The 15,166-nt window shown below is 45.6% G+C and overlaps 1 protein-coding gene across 3 annotated transcripts in view; it reads right to left on the minus strand.

The window, feature by feature from the left end:
* Positions 1 to 242: 242 nt before the first annotated feature.
* Positions 243 to 15,166, minus strand: part of TYRO3 (TYRO3 protein tyrosine kinase) — a 45,099-nt gene continuing 30,175 nt past the window's right edge. For all 3 annotated transcript variants that reach the window (XM_054200835.1, XM_054200832.1, XM_054200833.1), the window contains 8 exons: positions 14,484 to 14,579; positions 12,062 to 12,142; positions 10,244 to 10,336; positions 9,374 to 9,495; positions 8,766 to 8,875; positions 7,152 to 7,311; positions 5,561 to 5,697; positions 243 to 2,696 (listed from right to left, as the gene is read on the minus strand). In XM_054200835.1, the coding sequence (XP_054056810.1) occupies positions 2,324 to 2,696; positions 5,561 to 5,697; positions 7,152 to 7,311; positions 8,766 to 8,875; positions 9,374 to 9,495; positions 10,244 to 10,336; positions 12,062 to 12,142; positions 14,484 to 14,579 (1,172 nt within the window). In that variant the 3' untranslated portion in view covers positions 243 to 2,323. The remainder of the gene's footprint in view (positions 2,697 to 5,560; positions 5,698 to 7,151; positions 7,312 to 8,765; positions 8,876 to 9,373; positions 9,496 to 10,243; positions 10,337 to 12,061; positions 12,143 to 14,483; positions 14,580 to 15,166) is intronic.

The following is a 15,166-nucleotide window of genomic DNA, read 5'->3' on the forward strand; positions in this document are numbered from 1 at the left end:
CGGAACCACCGGCCCGTGCCCATCAGATTTCGGCCTTCAGAGTCTCAAGGCTGGAGCAATGCAGAGTAACTGCAGCCAGGGGAAGCTACACATGTTCTCTGCCTCCAAGAAGTAGCTTAATCGTGCTTGTGATGTTTGGTGAAGGGAGAAAGACGTCTTTCATCTGGGGCTGACAGATTCGCTATGACCCCACTCAGTAAGCGAGCATGGTCACAAACTCCGCCACAGATAAGAGGCTGGGACTCAGACACAGTACATGTTTTATTATTAAAAAATGCATAAAAACTAAAGACATGCTTCCCAAAGTTAGAGTCTGTATGTACATCTGCGCTTCCCAGGCAGCTGCAGGGCGCATAGCCTTCTGCCCTCACTGCAAACGTGCACCGCACAGGTTTTTGTTACCCTTTGTTAGGTGTTATCTTCTCACCTGCATTTACAGCATTCCAGCTAAATGAAAACTCTGTACTGCCTGGGGTATAAGATGGTGCAGTTTGTATCTGCAACTGAGAAACTGCACTGAACTTTGAGAGATGTCTGTAGGACATCACTGTTCAGTAGGAAACTTTACAGAAAGGACCCATGCCCACGCCCCGGGCTGAAATTCCCCTTCCCTAGAAAGTGTCCTCATTAAGGGCTGAAACCGGACCTGAATTTTGTAGTTAGCCCCAAAACTTACAATACGCACATACTGGGCATCGCACGGTGGAGTGTTCTGATATCAAGTCTGCAATCTCATTTGACTTATTGGTCCCACCTTTGCCAACTCAGCAAAGGATGACATTTGTGGAATTTGTTTCTGAGAAAGAGCAATGTGGAATCCTAAGTCTTGTGATACTGCCGAGTTTTCAGGGCGCTGGAAATAAAAGAAATTAAGATCTAGCAAATATTTAGGATAAGTAGAGTAAGATGTAACTGCACTTCCTTGCTGGGAACCACTGCACAAAACAAATGCTGATTTACAGTAAAATATTAAATTATTAAAAACCACACAAGCGCTTGCAGTTATAGTGAGTCAGACATGCTGATTGGAAAACAAAACAAAACCCAAAGGGCAAAACCATTCATTTTGCCCTGTCTGGAAGGCTGCAGTGATACTAGTCTATGTTCTGATGTGGCTTTTATAGCATGCCAGAAGACCTCCTAAATAGGAAGGCCAGTGGTTCTCAAGCTTTTTCATCATGAGGACTCTCTCTTCAGAAAGAGATCTCCCAACTGATCCCTTCCCCCCAACACACACACACACCTTCCCAAAACCGATTTCACACCTGCACTGCAGCAGCTACAGCACTTGGTTACCTGAAAAAGTCATAGGACTGTTAAAGAGAAAGATTAAACGAATCCTATTTTAAAGCAAATGCTGAATCCTGCTCCTGCTGAAACTGAAGCAAGTCTGCCATTCTGTAGCTAAGCTGTCTCCTTCCTCTCCTGGAGGGCAGCATTTAGCATTAATGAGCACTGTTTCCCCGTACTGCTGTTAAGTCCTCTCTACACTGTTTCCTTTCCATGCCTTTGAAGTTGGATTCTGTCCTCACACATGCCAGCTGCTCTCCCTCCCTTCGCATTTTAATGCCAGCTGCAAGTCTGGTCAGGCCTGAATTGGCATCAAACAGAAGAAAAAGAAAGACATAAAGGAGGTATGTGGGGTGAAGAGGGATTCTGGATTTTCATTTTTTTCTAATTTCATCGCTTATCAAAATGTCTGAAACTCTTAAAAGAGCCCCGAACTGAGGAAGCAGCAACTGTCACTGCATGAAATAAGCCAGATGTTCAATTCAGTTCTGGGTAGATCTGCAGATCAGTTTGAGAACCACTGAGGTAGGCAACAAGTCTAGGCAGTACTGCTGAGTGAACACAAGGGGAATTTTGCCCTCTTGTCCTGAATGACAGTGTAAATACCCACTAGTGTTTTCAGAGGTACCAGTCCCGAAGTCACGCAGCCAGGATTGAAGACAACATCTACACAAGAGCGAGCACGGACTGAACAGAAGGTGTATTCAGCTCTGCTCCAGCAGTCAGTGAGAAGGAGCAGAGCATAGACTCTGACCGCCCACCTTAGCTTTGAACTCCTTTCAGCAGGATGCCATCAACCTGTAACCCTGCTGTCCCCCTCCCCCAAATCCAAGGGATTTTTGGAGTTGTGGTCCTTCCAAGCCGTCCGCCACTGCAGCCCACACAGGTGGTGAAAGCAACAAAAGCTGCCCAAGAGCTCTGGCCAGTGCTGTTCAACGCCATTCCAGATCCGGCATCAGAGCCCCAGGCGACACGGCACTGTGGCTGCACACATCCCGTCCCAGGGAAGCAGAGTGTCACTGCTATGTACAGGCTAACAACTTTTCTCTCCTGTCTCCAGCTCATACAGAAGGCTTTTGTCCTCCCCTTCTTGCCCATCTGGATGCCTTTCACCCTCAGCATCATCTCCAAGGCACAAGGGGCTCATGATGTAGCGATAGTCACTTGTGACAGCAGCAGCTGCCCCAGCAACAGTCTCTTCACCGTCCATGTTTCCAAAGGAGGCGTGCAGGGCAGGGTCACTCGCAGACGCCTCTTTGTCCTTTCCAATGTTGACATAGAGAGGATCTTGACTGGAAGAGAGTGCAGACATCCTCCCCCGAATCATTTCCAGCTGAGAGCGGAGCACTGCGAAGCTGGGGCGCAGCTTGGGCTCCGGATGCCAACATCTGCACATGAGATCGTAGCTGCAAAATAGAGGGAGACGAGAGCACTGAGAAGCAGAGCCGCCACCCCCTGCACCTCCGAACAGGGGCTCCGTGCAGTGTAGCTTAGAAAGCACAGACGCTTTCCTTAAAACCTATCGGCTTTGGCCTTGCACAGGTGACAGCACGTGGGCAGGCATTATGGATCTAATTCCTTGTTCCTTCCCATTTTCAAAGGCATTCTTTTTTGTCAAAATCATTATTTAGACAGTAACAAAAAACCCAAAAGCCCTGTCAAAGGATGCTGAAATTCTTGGTAAAAACCTCATTCCACTGTCCCTGGAGAGCTAGTATAGGACCGTGAGTGTGACACCACTTAGTAATAGCTTATGAATTTATTCACAAAAAGCATCCTGACAACCTCTGCTGCGGCTGAAGCCATCCCTCCAAATTCTAGTTCAAGAGCAGATAAAACACAGGAAAAAAGAAAACAGAGATCCAGCTGAGGGAGGTGCAAGTTATTTCCAGAATATTCTTTGAATATTCTTTTTTCACAACGTGTTAACTCAGTGCTCCCAGCGTAATGGAGGTGTGCCGCTGTTGCTGCCCGACAGGTTGCCAGCGGGACTGGAAAAAGGCACAGTGGGTTTGTTCAGAGGGCTGTGGAGGAATGGACAGCAGCTTCACTGCTGGACGAGGGATGCTGAAATGGCCTTTCTACTACAAAGGCACCACCCCTACGCAGAAGACATGTTCGGTGCCATTACCAGCCTCAGGCCCCGTCCTGCAGCGTTTCTCTTGCAGTCAAATGCCAGCCACCTCAACTCTGGTTGCCTGAGGGCCAGCATGAGGAGATGCCGCTGGCTCCGATGGCCTGCGCTCAGGCAAGGGGCAAGGAGCTCTGCTCCCTCTGCGGCCGCCTTTGCTGCTCAGCGCCTGTGCTGGCTGGCCTCCCGCCGGAGCCCACTGGGCTGGAGCGCGGCCAGAGCCATTGTCCTCCTCCTCTTTGTGCATCACCCACAAGACTGGCAGCTGCATTCCTATGGCGTTATTGTTGCCAGTTCTGCAGGGAACAGGAACAAAGCACAGTACTGGCACTGAAAAACACCGCAGACAAACGAACCTCAGTTAAACTTGTAAATGGAAAAAATCCGATATGGCCTTTACTGGGAAAAAGAGCATTTAATGATGGCTTTTATTTTACTTTGTGTCCCTTGCTTGCTGTCAGCTTTACAAGACTGTTTTTGATCTCACAGTAGTTCTACAGAAAGCTTCTACGGTTCAGTTGTCTTAATCCTGATTTAGGTCCCTCACAAACAGTAGAAATAACTCTAAATGCTCCAGGTAAAATAGAAACTTCCTATCCTGTGGCACCAATTCTTTTATCCTCGCTGGCAAACAGCAGAAATTCATTTGAAAGAAAAGTAGAAAACTACTGGCTGTATGGAATCAGCCCAAAAGTTCAACTGCCCCAGTACCCTGCCTCTGACAGTGGCCAGTGGCAGATGCTTGGGGAAAGCACACAAGCTGAGGGTGAGCATGTAGCGAGATCTTTATGGTGTATTCTCTCAGGTCTCAATAACCTGTAGCTCAAACGCCTCTTGAAATGGAGGTTGTACCTTTTTAGTAGTTTTTGATGGATTTTTCTTCAATGCCTAGCAGCTTTTTTGAATCTCTTTTCTACTTTTGGCACCTCTAACATCGTATGTCCACAAACTTCACAACTTGGAACAAAAGCCACTCACAGCAGTCAAGATGCAGACATACAATGAATTTAAGCAGTGGTAGAACAATTACAACAAACTGCTGAGAAGCTAAAATCTACAGCTTTAATAACACGCGTACAGATTATTCCCTATGTGGAAAAAAGGCTGGAGAAAGGAAACCACATGAAATAATCCACCATTACAGCAAGAGGGAAGAGGGAGGAGAGAGGACCTCACGTTGTCCATTTCACACGCAAGGAATGTCTTGAAAAGGGCAATAAATCAATGCTCATAGTTATGTCTTGCTTTGGGCAGGACGCTGAGAAAAGAGACTTGCTTGGGCACTCAGTGAAATGATTTCACCTTTTCTGGACTAGGCAAGCTTTTATGCTGGGAGAAGTTATAGTGACACTCCCTGAGGGACCGCAGCCCCACGTGTGGATTCCAGGAAACTCCAGTTGCCATCCGTGGATCAAGGGCTCCTGAGCAACCATTTCACGTAACCTGCTGGCCAAGAATGCTCCCTTGGCTGCAGGACTAAGGCAGAAGCACAGGCTGCAGCATGTGGCTGCCTGCTCCCCATTGGTCTACCCGAGTACTTCCTGCAAGTCTGAAGATCTCTGAAACCAGTATCTGCAAGATTTGTTTCCACCTGTAATTTAAGGTGGGACATTGATCTACAGAACTTTAGATCCTCCTGTCTGCCCTCTTCTCTTTCATCCTGCTATTTCTGTGAGAGTAGCAGATACAATTTTGAAAACTGGGCCCAACTTTGAAAGACGTATGCAGGACAGTGTCTCTGCAATCCAGTTTCCTTGTAGTCTTGCTAGATTGCTTTTCTATTCAGCCTTCAGGGTGTGCCACGAAACTCATCTCTTTTCTCAGACGCTGGCCTGAGAAGCTAGGGAGCAGTGAGTTTCTGGAAACACGGCTATAGTTTCCACAAAGGCAAGGGCTGCTAATGTTGACACTGTTCAAACCCTTGAGCCAAGTTAGCTGCTCATGTAGCTACCACAGGTTCCAGGGAGCTCTGCCAGCAAAGAGTATCTGGTAGCTAACCCAGAGACTTTCTAGTGAATGCCTCTGCGTACTGGGAAGTGGATAGATTCAGATCAGCATCCCAGCCAGCTGCCCCTGTTTCCTTCCAATGAGCCAAAGTTCTCAAGGAATCACATGTCAGCAGGGCGAGGAAATACTCACACATCTTCCAGGCACTCCGGCGGCTGCTTCAGCCTGTTCCCGCTGATGAGGTAGTTGTAGATTTCTGCATTCTCAATGCCAGCATAAGGGGTTTGCCCTCGGGTCACAATCTCCCACATGGTCACCCCAAACGCCCACTAAAAGGGAACAGCACACAGAAAAACTGAACAGACAGTTCCCTGATCGCTGGGGTGGGGTTTCAGTATGCTCAGACTGTGCCGACCCTCCCAGTCCAGGGAGTACCACTGTTACATGAGCAGCAGTGATGCAAGAACTATCCAAACTCTAGCTAGAAAAGAAAGAAACGACCCATCACATGCTGCTGATCCTGACACATCATCTTTGAAGACAGCTGAAGGCCCTGCCTGGCCCCATCCTGCAGTGGAGCAGGTGAAGATTTGGAAGCTACTGCTGTCTTCCACCTGCAGGCCTCCCCCAAGCATCTCCTACTCATGGTTCTTCAAGGTATGCAGTATCAGTTTTGTGGTTCCCAGCTACAAGAAGATTTTGGTTTGGGGCTCACAAATCAGCTTCTTAATTCATTGAGACAGATTCTGAGTTCCTGGAAATGTACAGGCACAAACAAAAGAAGAATTTAACCCATAAGCAGGGCAAGGAATTTAGCCAATAAGCAGGGCAATGGCTCACGTTCATTTGTGCTCTACACTGCATCAGTCGTACTTCTACACTTAAACTAAACTGCAAGGTTTGTTAGGTGCAAAAAATAATTATTTTCATAAGCAAAACCCTGTCCAGTGTAATATGTAATATTACTGTAATATTACTGTAATAATACTGTAATACTGTAATACGTCTGAACTAGCGATCGCCAATCATTAAACACTGTCTATGATGGTTACAGCAATCACTGGGCAACACAGCAGCCAAGTTACAAGGCACTCTTGGTGCTCTCTTCAGGGACACTGTGACATGGATAACTGGGAAGGCAAGTCCATAGGCCTGAAGGACAAAACTAGTGTGAAATCAGGTCAAAAGGCAGCAAGGAAGAGGGGAGAAGGTATCAGAAAAAACCCCCACAAAACAAAAAAAAACACAAAGGGAAAGGAAGCAAAAATTTCAGATGAATGGGTTTAGCTTCACTCCCCATGGGTGAAATTATGGAGAGGAGTGTCTAAACACTGACATTCAGAATCTATGAAGCTCCACCAATGCCTTCTGTAGGACACTTCACTTGTACATGAGTGTGTGGGTTACATGCATTTCAAATGTCACCTTCAAATTGTCACACAGAAGAAAAAGGAGAAAGAGTAAAAGAAAGAAGAGACTGCACAAAACAGAGAGAAAGGAAGAGGAGAACGGGAAAGGTGAAGGAGGGGATGGGGATAAGCACTGAAAAATGAAGGACCAAAGGACCAGAGGAAAAGGGTTCATATCTTCTGCCATAAACAACTTGCACATATTTTTAGTCTTGAGTTCTGACAGCACCCGAGGCAGAGGTAGCACTGTCCTTCAAACACAAGGCAAGCTCCCTTTCCCGTCAACAGGGCTTTTTCCCACCCCCATGAATACAGGATTCCTCCAGTTCAGCAGGAATACAGTTGGTGCCCAAACGCACCAAAGCAAAACTCACCACATCACTGTGTGTTGTGTACAGATTATCCGCCAGACTTTCCAGAGCAAGCCACTTCACTGGCAGCTTGGAAGCACAGCCCTGACGGTAGTAGTCTCCACTGTAGATTTTCTTAGAAAGCCCGAAGTCTGCAACACTCACGTTCATGTTCTCATCCAACCTAAGGGAAAGTTTTAATGACTGAGAAAAGATTTACTGTCTACCTCAGGCAAAAAAGAGGTACATCCAGGACTGTCTGGCATGGGAACTGAAGTATATCGTTCACCAAGTATTGCCCAGAGGGATAATGACTTCATCTACTTGATGACCAATGTGAAATAGTTTAGTGGTCTCAAGTCAGTTCCTTGAGACTAATAGGGAGATAATTAGGACTAAGAAAGTAAGGAAATAGCCATGCTCAGATGGTCTACTCTGTCAGCCAAAGTGAACTCAGATACTTTCTGCAGTTTCCAAGATAAATAGAGGACATCTGCTACCACTAAGGCCTACACCCTGTAGAGGCAACCAAAAAACATACATGCTTGCCTAGACTGCTCAGACTAGATCTGCAAGATCTTCTCTCCAGACCTGGTTAATGGTCTGAATTTCTCTGTCACCCACTTAAACCCAGACACGTTGGTAGATAGTGCAAGTAAAGCCCAAAAAGACTTCATGCTTCCAAGGTCTCATAAAGGACTCCCTGCCTCTCCCAGAAGACATGATGAAATAGACATTCAGCTTGCTCTGAAGGAGGTCTGTACTTTTTTACATGTTTAAAAATAGGAAATCAGTATGGATTTCTCATAAATGTCAAAGCAGGCTAACCCATCATTTTTCATTATGACTGTCAGGGTCCTGCCTGTACATCTGGACATTCAAATGCCTTTAGAAATCTGTGTCTCATTGCAAATTTTACTGGTTGTTGTGGTTTTGTTCAGAGGCAGAGTTCTGTCTGCCAGAATGAGTTGTTCCTTACTCCATTCTCAGTGAAGAAGCCGAGGGAAAAGGATAAAAAAAGGATTTTTCTTCCCTTCAAAGCAGGCAAGGCAGTTTCGGGACAAGAACAGCAATGTGGAATATCATACAATGTGTTCACCATGCAATTATTTCTAAAGGCATTCTCCACATAAGCCATTCGTCACAAACTTTTAGGGAAATTCTGCATTTCTTATATTGTGATAATCAAGTCCTCAAAATAGATATAAGAAATACAGATTTCAGGCTACAGTGAAAGTTCCTTTATCCTAACACAGCCAAACCCATTCTCTCCTGGTGGTTACATTATATTGCAGAACAAATAGCCCATGCTGACACGCAGCCATTAGAGTGACTAATTACAAACACATATTGTAATCAACCCTATGCAAATACATGTGCAGACCAATGATGGAAAAGTTCCTTATAAATAGTGTTGATTTGGAAGCTCAGTGGGACATTAAGAGTTGCTCCCTGCCACCAGCACCACCACGACCACACACCCCCACCCTCATGGGCATGGCTCCCCTGTGCCCATTGTCACTTAAATGCAAGGATCAGCATTCTCAGACAAGATCCCTCCCCACTTCTGTCACGTGAAAGGCTTCTCATCCCTCTCTCACCCTCTTTCTTTCCCCAAAAAACTCACGGGTCACTTACATGCAGTTCCGAGCTGCAAGGTCCCTGTGTATGAAATTTTTTGAGCTCAAGTACTCCATCCCACTGGCAATGTCAATCATGAACTTGAGGAGTGTCTGAACAGGCAAATTCTGAAAGAAATTACAGTTTAAGTCCTGTTCCTGGAAGCTTTCAAGCGTGTATGGCAAACGTCAAGATTTGCTGCTAGATTACTGAGCAGGGTTGGGGGATATAGAGAGAAAGGAATGGACAAGTTGGTCCTCAACATGCATGGAATTAAATATGTCAACATCACATCCAATAACTTCCTCTGGTATCAAAATCTGGTCATCTGCCAACACCTTTGTGAGACCAACACCAAACTAACCCGAGTACATTCTCTGAAAATCCATACCCTCCCAGAAGGAATTCTACAGCAAAACTTCTTTACGGTGAGGGTGCCAGAGCACTGGAACAGGCTGCCCAGGGAGTTGTGGAGTCCCCTTCTCTGGAGACTTTCAAGACCCGCCTGGATGCAGTCCTGAGTGATGTGCTCTAGGCGATCCTGCTTTAGCAGGGGAGTTGGACTAGATGATCTCTAGAGGTCTCTTCCAACTCTGAAAAATTCCGTGATTCCGTGACAGACTTACAAAAGGGTTTTCCCCAATCCGCGACATCAGCAGAAAAGCATGAAGGTCTCCATGCTTCATGAAGGGCAGGATCACCATGGGAATTGGGAGACGGCCCTTGGGACGGCTCCGTAGACTGACTCCTAATGAGGACACACACAGCAAAGGGGTTTTAGCAAACAGATTAGTCCCAAGGGGAGTTTTACAGGCTGCTGTGTCTTTCTCTTACACATTTGGAGGAGAACATGCACTTTTGGTGGGTAGGTTCCATGCTCCAAGTTCCATTGTGTGGCTTCATGCCAGGAGGAGTTAAGGCACCTCTAACCCTGTTTACTTCAGAGGCAGCACTAAGTGCCCAGTGGTGCTCAGCTCTACTTGCAGGACTGGCTATAAATGTTTCCAGGATCACTCCAGACCAGACAGCCACAAACCCCAGGGTCTGCAGAGCAACCTCCACATTCTAGAAATTGCCCATGTTCCATTAATGCCCACCCATTAATGTCTTAGTTCCTACACAGTACTTCAAAAAGGCACAATCTCCTTTCACTCTATTTGCCTACCAACCCACCTGTCTGCATTTCACAGCAGTTTAGACATTTCTCAGCCAGCCACACTCTCCATGTACGATTTGCAAGAACCAAATAAACGGCTTAAATAAGAAATGCTTATTACCGGTGTATAAGGGCAAGTGTTGTGAGCGCTTACACACACTCCAACTCCCTCTAGGCCTGGGGAGGAGCAATGCTGATATACACACGACTCCAGACAGCACAGAGGTGGCGGCACTAACACTGCTGTTGGACAGCAGTGGGGGTGCGTATGTGAGGCTGTGTGGGACTGTGCAGGAACGGGAGGTGCTCTGCAGCTCCACAAGCAGCAGTGCTGGCTTACCGATCAGTTTAGTGACATGCGGGTGGTCAAACTCCTTCATACATGCAGCCTCTCGCAGGAACTCCTCAATGTCAGTTGAGGTAAAGATGTCCGCTGGAAAAAAGCCAATGTAAGTTTTCTTCCTTTGTGCGTGGCTCCAAGGGGCTTTGCAGATAATGATTATCAGAAGCTTGTTCTTTGTGGCACAGCACATCCTCTCAGACCTACAGCTAGATGAGCCAGTTTACAACAAAGCAGAGCCTGAGCCTTTCTCCTGGGATGGGCAGCAGTAAGCGCACATCAGGGACATCTGGTAAATTGGTTCTTGGCAAAGACCTGCTGATTAGCAAGCTCTTTTCTCATTAACAACTTTCCTTGGAAGCCATGGAAATCATGTGTGGCTTAAAGATGTAAGAATTAATTAGCTAAAAGGACCTAAACCACAATGTCGGGGTGGGGACACACAAAATTAAAGAAAATGTTGAACCTGAGGAGATGGCCTGTAGCCCCTGGCTGGCACAGCAGACCCCATATCATCTCTGACAAGGACGGCATGGAATATCAATGCTTTTATGTGTTGTAGCATGATTGAGTCTTCTAAGGTGCAAGAGCTAAGATTTCTTAAATAACCACAGCACTGGAGAGCTTGGACCAAATTCAGCAGTGACATAAATCAGCATAAATTTGGAGTAAATTATTTCTCATCGCTATTACTCCAGATTTATGGAAGTTTGTCAACATAATCAAGAATTAGCCCAGTGGTCTACTATCCCCTCTGCTGCTGCTGAATTTAGCAGGAGTCCTCCGGTCCTGCTACAAGATCAGACTTAGACCTGTAGGGGAGTATTCACATTATCTGCTTTAGGCAAGTAATTTAAATATGATTCAGAAGATAAAAGTAGATTCCCTTTTTACAGTGAATGCAGTAAGGAAGGTGCCTCTGGAGGGTGACAGAGAGTTCCCAAGTTACACGCCTGAAGGTAGATGGTCTGACTACACAAAAGCTTGCAAACTGATTAGAATTATTGTTGAAACTGGATAAAATGATGTGATTTACGCTAAAATGGTACTAGTATATTTATCAAAAGCTGGTATTCTGTGTCAGGCAAACAGCTCCAGAGATAAGTGAGTGTGACACTGCTTTAAGTGTCAGAGTTAATTTTTGCCTTGCAGGCAACAGGCATGAAATAACATAGGTTAACATATATATACACATATATATATGTACATACTTGCTTTGACTTATACCTATCTATTAATTGCTTTTCTTGTTACAGACTTCTGTCTGATGAACGTGTTAATTGCCCTGGTTATGTACACTCATCAAATAACAAATCAGAAGGGAGTTAGACTACTTAGTCAAATACGCCTGACTGAGATGAGTTAGCTTGTCACTGCATTCAGCCCAAACACTCTTCTGTTTATTCTAGGATATACGCTTGGAGGAATACCGTCTTTTACTGCTGAATTATTAGGACAAAGCAGACCTGTCTGAGCTGTCTATGCCATATGATGTAGTGCTGTGTTAAATCAAGCAACAGAACAAGATCCTCTATACACAGAAGAAGCTGTAGCTATGCCTTGGTTTTGGTTGCACTCGCCACACGCTAGGTGCTGTACAAGCAACTAAGGTGGTACAGGTCCTTCCCTGAAGAGCTTCTACTACAAAAAGACTGACATGAAACGGATGGGAGACAACATGGGTAGAGTGGCTGAGTGGGAAGTTCAGAGAGGAGTAAAGAGCATCAGAGGACGTCTGCTGGAGAACAGGACAGTTAGTATTTCATCTTTCCAAGCTCTCTTCTCTTAAGTACTTCAGGTAGCCCTGCTTCCACTTACCTTTCAGCATCTTCACTGCCACTTTCTGGAAAGAGCCATCATCTAGCTTCAGTAGTGCCTCTCGAACTGACCCAAACTCCCCTGTGAAATGACCAGAGCAGGCAGTGAGGGAACAGCTTCTTGTGAAGAAAGCATGATTCACAGCAGGTACACTCCAGGGGTGACTGGCAAAGAAGCTGAATAACCATAAGAAGCGCAGCTACCAGCTTCATTTTTCATTCTGCAGTTCCAGCCAGCAGCATTCAGCATATGTGCGCCTAGAAGAGGTAGCACTACCAGCAGACAGAGGCCACTGTGCTGGCAGTCCATAAGGCAAAGGAAAACAAGAGGGAAAGAAAGTAGTCCACTACCAGACGGACAACGCAGAGTCAGAGTATGAGCTGGGATCCCAGGCAGACATTTCTGTGGAAACCATATCATGAGGGCTGAGTCTGAGTGAGGGTCTGGTCAGAGACAGGGTTATTAGCTGGAGCAGCAAGTGGATGGGTTGGCTGAAGAAGCTCTCAGTGCTGACAGCCGTCACAGCTGAGTAATGGTGCCAGGACTCAGCCATTTGAGACACAATCAGGCCTTATCTCTCAAAACACAGGGAATGACTTCTATGAATCACAGCTGACCAGACAAAACATAGAACACCTACTCGTGTGTGCGTGATATGCTAGTTCACAGGAGGAAGTGTTTACTCTCATGTGTTCTCTAAGGCAGATCAGTGGAAATGCAACCGGCCAAACCCTCTTACAATTATTTTAGCCTGAAGTGGCTTTATACCACAGCATAACAGCCTCTTTGTATTAGATCTGGCTCTAAATTTGCTCTCCCTAATTTTGTAACTGCTTACCCCACCCAACATGCATTAGTATGAGGAACTCTGGTACTGAAAAGAAGGAAGCAAAATATGGCACTCAGGACACCTACCCCAAAAGCATTATCCTTCCACTGGCTTTTCACCAGTGTCCTTCACTACTGTATGGCACACGCTTATTTCACAATAACCACGAGCAGTGCGTCTGACCACAGAAGAGGAAAATGGGAAGAAGCAAAGGCATTTTATACTGCTTACGTATGACAGAGCTGTTGCTCAGCTGTAGAGTCAGCAGAGCCCAAGATAATGCCATCTTGTAACCTGTATGTTGAGCATGGGGTTGGTGGAATGGGGCTGACAACATAGACCAGATGCTGTCAGCGAGCATCCTCCCACCAAGGCCATCCCCAGGGGCCCCACTGCAGCTGATTTCCAGTTTGTTACATGTCATGGGGACAGCCCAGAAGGGTTGAAGCAGGATCCCAGAAACTGGCCAAGAGCTGACACTCACAAACAGATGACACAGCTGTTTAATTGTTAAGCCCTCTGAGACCACTTCTGCAGGAAGGTCATCTTCCTGCTCTGAAAGAAACACATTTGGTCTAGGAGGGATGGAGCAGAAGAACGCTCCCAGTGAGAAAGGGTCAAAGAAAACTGCAATAAAACTAGTCTTATAAAGAAAAAGGAAGCCAAACATTACAGCTTCCTTTTGCTTATGATCCCTGACTTACACTCCTCTCTTAGTTATTGGCTTTATCGTTACACGTTTTCAGTTATTTCTAGAGATTGCCTTCAGCCCGAGAAGCAGGGAAGGATGATTCAACAGTTAGCACACTGGCCTGACATTTGGGAAATCTAAATTCAAAACCAGCTTTTCACACAGAGTTTCTGGGCCAATCTTTTAGCTGAAGGTAAGTGAGAAGCATCCCACCTTTACTCTGCCCATCCCTCCTGACCTGAAAACCTCAGAGAAACGTTAGGAGCACCTGTGTAGGAGATCCAGATGGAGATCCACAGCCAGAAGAGCTCCTAAGGACGTAAACTAACGAGGACAAATGTCAGCAAAATTCAGTACCTGTTCCAAATGTGCCTCTATAAGAGCCCAAACTAAAATCTGGAGTCCAACCACCCCAGATGTTGAGAATATCTGAAACTGAATCAACATTTTTTTTGAGGGTTTGGAGTGTTTGAGGTAGATCATCTCTGTCTCTGTATTGCCTCAGCCCACTTAATACTTGACACATGCTTATGTAAATGGAAGGAATTCTATAGCACCACGTTATTAGTGTAAAAAGTACAAGTTTAATTGAATATTCCTTTGTTTAAATCTTTGAAATAAATCCACACACCAGTGAATCAACAGTACTTTGGAAAGCTGAGCACAGACTGCAGTTCATGACTCTGTAAAGCCATATTATAGAAATGGCTTAGCCAATATCCTCTTAGTTATGCTAAACCTTTGAAATGTTTTATCCCAGAGGAAGGGAAAGTTCCATTTAAATTGCCATCTACAAGCAAAAGGAGAGAAAACAGGCTGCTTATAATTGCTTCTACCTACTCAACAGTAAAGAACACAAGTGGGACTTTCAATGTAAAGCCTTGTTCAGTTTTGGTTCTTACCCTTGCCCAACATTCTTCCCAAGGTGAACTGCTGTTCCTGGATTAGGACATCTTTGAGTTTTGTCTTCAGCTCATCACTGATCCCTACACTCTCCACTGAAAAAAAACCCAAAGGATGAGTCAAATAAGGGATACTTAAATATTCTGTCACAACATCAAGAGTCACCTGTTCTAATATCCATTTCCAAACTGATTCCCACACTGTAAGCAGGCAAACCTGAAAAAGACAGAGCTCCCTTCCATGTCCTCCACCCTCACCCCAGACAAGAGGCCAATTAACTTTCAACCACAAGAAAATGTACCAACAGTACTGAAACGGAGAGGGTGTGATAACAACACCCATAAACACACCAAGAGCAACAGGAATACAGAACTATTGTAAATAATGCTGAGAAGACAAAATCCAATCAGAAGGGACACTGATAGACACTGGTTCATACAGCTTCATTTAAGTTGATAGAGCTGCACCAGTTTTCAATGACTGGCTCTCAGACTATTTTAAGTAGAGTTACAAGTCTCACAGTACCTGGCTGAGAGTGTAACATAACATTCAACAGTTTATGGTCACTAGATTTAATGGAGACACCTCTAAACTCAGGGGAGCAAGTCAAAGACAGCTGGAGCATCATCCTAACCCAGCCATGCAGTGCCGCTACAGAGAGCAGCTGAACCAGGAGACAGAA

Source organism: Rissa tridactyla, chromosome 4 (assembly GCF_028500815.1).
Source record: "Rissa tridactyla isolate bRisTri1 chromosome 4, bRisTri1.patW.cur.20221130, whole genome shotgun sequence".
In the NCBI taxonomy this organism is placed as follows: Eukaryota; Metazoa; Chordata; class Aves; order Charadriiformes; family Laridae; genus Rissa; species Rissa tridactyla.